Here is an 8,243-nt window from a genome sequence, read left to right as displayed (position 1 = left end):
CTTGTTCCATACACCCATCACCCATTGTGTGGATAAAGTTACTCCTTAAAAAGTTCCCTCTTAAAAATACTTCATACAAAAAACATTGAAATCATACTTCTACAGTGCACTAAAACATGATTTTAATACATCAAATTTCAAAAAGTTCCTACACTGGGAGGGGGGACACCCTTCTTCCACACCCTCTCCCCACTCAGTTGCTCCACTCCATCACCGGGTACCCCCAAGGCCAGTGATCAGTGATCATACAGCCACCCCCCTTTCAAAAACGCTCCAATCCAATTTAAAGCATATATATTGCATTCAAGTGTAAGTTAAAAGACTTGCTACAGTATGCACCATATTGCACAATTTCAAGCTGAAAAATGCAAATGTTCCGTACCAATGTGAGGTGGAACACCTCCTCCCATCCCCCCCCCACGGTCGCTATGCTCCCTCGGGCTTGGTCTCTCGCAATTTCTCACTCCCAACTCTCACCCAATGTTGGCAGCCCTGCATCTATACTAGTTCCACCCGCCTGCGTTTGGCCCTCTGTCCTATCCACATATATGTCTAAACATGTCTTAAATGTTGCAACAGTACCTGCCTCAAACCCTAGCACTTTGTGTACACTTCAGTAAAAACCAGCATCTGCAGTTCCTTCCTCAACCTGCACTCACCAAGCTTGGAGAAAATAAAGTTCCCAAAATGACAAAACTCAGACCTGCCTTTGTGGATGTCTACGTGTAACTGTCTGAAGAAGGGTCTTGACCTGAACGGTCACCTATTCCTCCTCTGCAGAGATGCTGCCTGACCTGCTGAGCTACTCCAGCACTTTGTGTCTCTCTCCAATATGTAACATGTCTGGGCAAGCGCAGAGCTCGAGAAATTAAATTGCAGAGAAACATCGAAACTGAAAGTAAGTGATTTCCTTGAATCCACCTTCATTTCTGACGTGGCTCTGCACTGTTGGGGCGAGGCAGAATGGCGGCTGCAGGCTTGACGGAAGAATTGACCTGTGCAGTGTGTCTGGGCTTGTACCAGGACCCTGTGGCACTGCCCTGCCAGCACAGTTTCTGTGCCAAATGTATTAGCGATGCCTGGGACCATTCGGAGTTCATGTGTGGAGTCAACTGTCCCGAATGTCGCAGAAACTTCAACCCCAGGCCCAGCCCGGTGAAGAACCACATTCTGCAGAACATCATGGAGAAGTACAGCCAGAGCCAGCCCACTGCCCCTGCTGCCCGGCCCAGTCCCGTGATGTGTGAGTACTGTATCGACAGCCCATCCCCGGCTGTGAAGACGTGCCTCAAATGTGAAACCTCCTTCTGCTCCCACCATCTGCAGCCGCATCTGACCAAGCAGATCTACAACGACCACGGGCTGATCGAGCCCATTGCCGACTTCACCACCAGACAGTGCCCAACTCATAAAAAGGTACTTGAGTTCTACTGCGAGCAGGACCAGGAGTGTGTGTGTATATCCTGCACTGTCATCGGGAATCACAAATCCCACTCTCTGCTGACTCTGAATCAGGCAAAGGACAAAATCAAGGTGAGCAACGTTCTTGAGTTGGTACCTTAAGTAAATGGTCCACCAGGCTCATCCCTAGATCTGATGGGAAATTTGTAAAATTTGGGAAGATCACAAGTGTAGTCTGACATGATGGGATATGACATGATGACATAAATGGTTAGCATTTATTTCAAGAACTACAAAAACACGGAAGTAATGCCGAGGCTCTACAAGGCGCTGGTCAGGCCGCATTTGGAATACTGTGAGCAATTTTGGGCATCATATCTGAGGAAGGATGTGCTGGCTCTGGAGAGGGTCCAGAGGTTTACAAAAATGATCCCAGGAATGACTGGGTGATTCATATGATGAGCATTTGATAGCACTGGGCCTGTACTCGCTGGAGTTTAGAAGAATGAGGGGAGACCTCTTTGAAACTTACCGATTAGTGAAAGGCCTGGATAGATGGATGTGGAGAGGATGTTTCCACTAGTGAGAGAGTCTAGAACTAGAGGTCACAGCCTCAGAATTAAAGGACTTTCCTTTAGAAAGGAGATGAGAAGGATTTTTTTTTGAGGGTGGTGAATCTGTGGAATTCTTTTCCACAGAAGGCTGTGGAGGCCAAGGCAATGGATATTTTAAAAACACAGTGATAGATTCTTGATTAGTATGGGTGTCAGGGATTATGGGGAGAAGGCAGGAGAATGGGGTTAGGAGGGAGAGATAGATCAGCCATGATTGAATGGTGGAGTAGACTTGATGGGCCAAATGGTCTAATCACTTATGACCTTTTGGACATCAGGAAGAGTAATATGATAACATTCTACTACTTTCATCCATTATTGCCGATCAGTCTCTGTCCTCTCTCTTCTTACCTCTCTGCACCCCTCTGCACTTCCTCCCCTCTGCCATCAGGCCTCTGAACGGTCCTTCCATAAGCTAGGGTACTGTCAGATTCACCTCTACCCCATTACAGACATTGGACTTTGTCTCTGGAACTGATGCGCTACAATGCTGAGAACTGTGTTCTGCACTGTATTTTTCCCCTTTGCTCTACCTATCGTACTTGAGTTTGACTTGGTTGTATTTATGTGGGATATTATCAGATCTGTTTGGTTAGCACAAAACGCAAAGCTTTTCACGGTATCCCAGAACACGTGCCAATAATACACCTAATAATGTAAATAATGTAATTGCAAAGAAATAAGTGAAAAATAAGAGCAACGTCCTATTGAAGAGTGTGTGTGCGTGGTTGCGTGCGTGTGTCTGTGTCTCTGTCTGTGTGTGTGTGTGTGTGTGTGCATGTGTGTATGGGTCTGTATTTTTGTGCGTCTATGCGTAAAGTCTGAAAAAGGGTCGCAACCCAAAACGTCGCCTGTCCATGTCCTCCAGAGATGTTGTCTGACCCGTTGAGTTACTCCAGCACTTTGTGTTCCTTAAGTGGCTTTCCCACTGCGGCGACCTAATCTGCGAGTTTCCAAGAGTTTGCCCTCGACTCAAACTCGCAGCACGGTCGACACGTGGTCCTAGGAGGTCCTATGAGGTTACTGAAACTCTCGTTCATGCTCGGGGGAGGTTCCCGAATACTCGCAGCCTCGGCTAGGAAAATTTTTCAGCATGTTGACAAATTTTCCGCGAGTAAATTTTGTTCGGCATGGTTCTTTTGAACTCGTAGTGCGGTGGGGTGGGGTCGCTATGTAGTTACAGGCAGTCGAGGGCAGCCGTTCCAGGCCAGTGCCCTCGAGCTTGAAGGTCAAGGACACTCTTCTTAACTCGTGGATTAGGTCGCCGCAGTGGGACAGCCCCATCACGCAAGATTCCAGCATCTGCAGTTCCTTTTGTCTGAGGTTAGAAAATTTAAAAAAGAGGGCAAAAGCTTAAAGTGAGAGTGGAACGGGATCTGACGGTTAACCTTTTCACACAGGGAGGTGCGTTTATGGAACAAGTTACAAGAGGAAGTGGTAGAGGTTCCCTTCCCTGTGGCTATCAAACTGTACAACTCCTCCCCTTTCTGTCGTGGGGTAGACTAAGACTGACTCCCCTTCCCCCCCATCCTCACCCCAATCCTTTCCACTCATCACTTTAATTTCATATATTATGTGTTATTATTGACTTTTGGCAGATCAATTTCCCTTCTGGGATAAGTAAAGCTCTATTGTACCATATTGTAAAATTACAACGGTTAATAGATACTTGGAAGGACCTGTTTCCATACAGGGGAGCTCTATGGCTTTAAGTGTTTCTATTTCATTTTTTCCCAGGAGAAATTGAAGACCAAGCTTGCGAACATTCGTAAAATGCAGAAGGATTGGTCAAGTGAACAAGACCTGAAACAATCAGAAATTGAAGTCAAGGTTGGAAACATTGTCTGTCACTGGATTTGAAGCAGATTTTCCTCAGAATGGTTGATATCGTTTAGAAGCAGAAGGGATGAGATAATTGACATCGCTTAGGGCTGTATTCCGTGCTACACTGTAACCCCCACCCCCCCCCATATGCTTGGTACAGGAATGGGGAAAAAGAGTAAAAGTTCTGGAATTTTGGAATCTGGAGTATTGAATATAGAAGTTGGGAAGTCACGTTACAGTTGTATAAGATGTCGGTGAGGCCGCGTTTAGAGTATTGTGTTCAGTTCTGGGCACCATATTATAGGAAAGATGCCGTCAAGCTAGAAAAGGTACAAAGAAGATTGATGAAGATGTTGCCAGGACTAGAGGGTCCGACCTGTAGGGAGAGGTTGAGTAGGCTGGGATTCTATTCCTTGTAGTGCAGGAGGCTGAGGGGTGATCTTGTAGAGGTGTATAAAATCAGGAGAGGAATAGATCAGGTAGAAGCACAGAATCTTTTGCCCAGGGAAGGTGAATCGAGGACCAGAGGACATAGGTTTAAGGTGAAGGGGGGAAAAAAGGAATCTGAGGGGTATCTTTTTCCACAAAAAGAGTGGTGGATGCATGGAACAAGTTGCCAGTGGAGGTAGTTGAGGCCGGGACTATCGCAATGTTTCAAAAACAGACAGGTACATGGATAGGACAGGTTTGGAGGGATATGGGCCAAACGTGGGCAAGTGGGACTAGTGCAGCTGGGACATGTTGGTCTGAAGGGCATCTGTCCACGCTGTATCACTCAATGACTCTAATTCACAATGTAGCTTTATAGTACTTTTGGAGAAACTCCACAGAGCTTTTTAAATATTATTTAACAAAATCTTTCAATTTTACTTCGGAGTCACGTGAGTGACTACGTGAAGAGGGGCCGTCCGTCTGCGTGCGCGTCATTACGTCTGAACGCAACGCGCGACGGACTGGCAGAGGCACTGCGTCCTCCCAGGCCGTTAGGATGGCAGGTAAGGAAAGTTGAACTACTTACCTGCGTTCTTTCGGGCTTGAAACTTTTTGTAGTTTCAGGGCCCAGATGTCGAGGATACGGTCCGCGGGGAAGTCAGCTGCCGAAGACCGCAGCATTTCCCAGTAGCGGGCAACGGTGTTTCCCGACATAGCGCCGGCAGCTGTGAACCGGCAGGATACTTGTTGCAGGAGGAGAGCTCCGTTGGTGGTCCTGCAGTACGGGAAAATCCACCCGCAAGTCAAACAACCCGTTGACTCAGAAGAGTCCGGGGAGGGAAAGGGATACCCTCCCTCAACGGAGAGCGTCTGAGGACGACTCTCCCACATAGGAGCAACTTTTTGGAGAAGTTGCTCCAACAATGACCTGCTCTAAGGAGAGAGCTGTGTCAGCCCGAGGCCTACAGCAGCAGGTAGTACCGGGTGCCTCGCATAATGGGGCAACCCAATGTCTTCCCCATTGGAGGGGCCATGTCAGCGCAGGTATCCTCAGGGGCCTGCGGCAGCACCTGTTTTCAGGGCTACCTACAAATCTCACTCTCAATGGAGGGGAGTGTGAGTGATCAGTAGGAAACTGATCTCGAATTACAATACTATACAATACCATTTATTTGTCATTTGAACCTCATATAACGTTCAAACGAAATTTGATTTCGAGATCAGTAGGTAACTGATCTCGAATTAAAGTATGAACATACTGAAGCACATGCATATGGCCTCAAGAGACAACAGTTGGCAGAATATCCGCACAAATGCCGGCAAGGGAACAGCGCTATCAGGGTGACTTTGGAGAAACCAGCCGCCGAATCCTCTCTTCGGGTAAGACCAGAAGAAGGAAGCAAAAGCTGTCGGACCAATCAAGGTACCAACGACAAGCAAACTTCATCAGTAGGCGACAACACACCCCACACCTCCATGGGGGGTAAGCAGTTCACTGAAGCCGGTGGTAGCTTGAACGCTGGGCACGGAAATATGATCAGAGTCGTCTTTCAAGGCAGACTCAGAATTATGGCCAGAATTGTCCGACAAGGCAGGCTCAGTATGATAAGGTTTTCAGACCAAGACCCAAGCAGAGGTCAGGAGAAACATGGAATCCACACTCCCTACCAGTCCAACTCCCAATCAAGGAGAGAAAAGGAACCCGCATCAGGGGCCTTTGGGCTTACCACAAGACCACCGGTAGCCATGGAGGTAGGTGGGTCTGGGTTTACCGAAACAAGGGATTGTGGACCAGTTACATGTTGGTAATTTTACTCTTGTGTTTTTGTTCAAAATGACAATAACATGAATTTCAGATCTAGTTTTAAAAAACAGATAACAACATGTGATTATTTTACTGCACAACATACATAGGTTCCAAGCAGACTTGGAACTCGGACCGGAATTGTCTTCAAGGCAGGCCCAGTATTTTGGGCAGGATTGCCTTCCAGGACAGGTGACAGATGGAGGATATCACTTCATCCAGGTTTAACTCATTTGTGCAGTACAGACTTTTAGAAACAGCAATTTGTTGTTACGGTCTAACTACTGTTTTATAGGAGCTTCCTATAAAATGGTCACATGGCATGCATCGACCTCAAAGATGCATACTATTCGGTGTCTATTCATTAAGAACAGGAGATATTTGAAGTTTAACTGGATGGCATGGCTCTGCCAAATGGGTTGACATAAGCTCCTAGACTATTGACTAAACTACGGAAACCAATTCTGGGACTACAAAGGTCTCAGAACCACATAGTAATGGCATATTTGGAGGACATTTTCATTTTGGAGTCACCAAGAATTGGCAGAAGCATCAGTCAAGCAAACCAAAACCCTGCTTGAAAGAATTGGTTACCTCATCCATCCAGTTAAATCAAAATTGGCACCTACAAGGGTAATTGATTACCTAGAATTTACTATCAAAAACAGTAAATATGTTGGTGACTTTGCCTAGGGGCAAACGACAATATTAATTAAGCCTGCAATGACCTGATAGTCAAATTCTAGCCATTTATCAGGCAAACAGCGAGTGTAATTGGCAAATAGTAGCTGCATTCCCAGCAGTACGGGCCTTTGCATTACCAGAACTTACAGCAAGCAAAGGAACGAACACTCAGATTACATGCAGGCCGAATTGGCAAACTATGGATTGCCAGCAGAGGCCATTGTTGAATAACTATGGTGGATAACGAATGGGAGACAGCTCAGGGAATTTTTGCTCGAAAACCATCGAGGGTTCTTAAGACCTATGCAAGCGGCTAAGGATGGGGAGACACCAACACAGTCTAAAGCTGTGGGGGCAGATGGAATGAGCAGGAGTCTGTAATGCCCCAACACATGGAATCAATTACCCAGAATTGTTGGGGGCACAATATGGATTCAAGGTTCTCTGTAGCGATATGCAACCGGTGCTTGTTCAAATTCAGATTGATAACACCACTGCGGTGGCATATATCCATTAACAAGGGTGGTGTAAAATCTGTTCTTACGACAGATTGTCGAACCTCATTTGGCACTGGTGTATCGAGAGGAATATTTGGGAAATCTACGAGGTAGATATAACACGGTGACAGATGCTGGATCACGACTGTTTAATAACAACACAGAATGGATGTTGAATCAGACAGTATTTAACAAAATAACTACACGATTTGGCATACCAGATGTTGATCCGTTTGCATCTAGACTAACCATTAGTTACCCAGATATGTGTCTTGCGAGCTGCATCCAGGAGCAAGGCAGTGGATGCTTTCTCCCACAATTGGGGAGGAATGTTTATGTATGCTTTCCGCCAATTTGTCTCACAAACCGATGCTTGACAAAAATCAAGCAAGACTAAGCCACAGGCATATTGGTAGTGCCAGATTGGCCTACTCAAGCCTGGTCCCCAAAAATTTTGGGAATTATAGTCCAGCCAGTAATGGCTGTACCCAAGAGCAGGGACCTGCAAGTGAACCCAGTTACAGGGAGCAATCATCCACTACATGAACGTATAACTTGTTGGTCTGCAGATTCTGAGGAGGCCATTTCAAGGCATAGGACTGTCCGAACAAATACAACACAGTTCGGATAACGGATGTCTTGCAGTTCCTGTCAACTCTGTACTATAACTATAAACAAAGTTATAGTGCATCTATAAGTGCCAGAGGCGCACTCTCCTCCAATCTGATGCCGGAAGCAGGGCACAGTTCTTTACAACAAAATTCATGAAGGGAATTTACAATTTAAGACCTCCAAGGCCAAGGTACACTGACACATGGGATGTGAGCGTGGTACAAACCCTACTTTGACAGTGGGGACCGCCTATAACTAACCCTTAAGGTGGTATGCTGACAAAGAGTCCAGACACTGCAAAAGCTATGGTTGGACTACATGACCACCAATATGAACAACATAACATTCCTAATCAGGAACCTGATAAAACAGAGC

At 46.2% G+C, this 8,243-nt stretch overlaps 1 protein-coding gene across 1 annotated transcript; it reads left to right on the top strand.

Annotated features, from left to right (window-relative positions):
- Positions 1–931: 931 nt before the first annotated feature.
- Positions 932–1,563, top strand: LOC116980872 (E3 ubiquitin/ISG15 ligase TRIM25-like). Its single transcript, XM_033033487.1, has one exon. The coding sequence runs from the start codon at positions 964–966 to the stop codon at positions 1,561–1,563; it is 600 nt and encodes a 199-aa protein (XP_032889378.1). The 5' UTR covers positions 932–963.
- Positions 1,564–8,243: the final 6,680 nt, after the last annotated feature.

Source organism: Amblyraja radiata, chromosome 14 (assembly GCF_010909765.2).
Source record: "Amblyraja radiata isolate CabotCenter1 chromosome 14, sAmbRad1.1.pri, whole genome shotgun sequence".
Taxonomy (NCBI): Eukaryota; Metazoa; Chordata; class Chondrichthyes; order Rajiformes; family Rajidae; genus Amblyraja; species Amblyraja radiata.
This window is presented reverse-complemented; position numbering and strand designations above follow the sequence as displayed.

What these genes read in the sequence shown, in the direction of transcription:
- LOC116980872 (XM_033033487.1), top strand. Translation starts at nt 964, where the DNA reads ATGGCGGCTGCAGGCTTGACGGAAGAATTGACCTGTGCAGTGTGTCTG.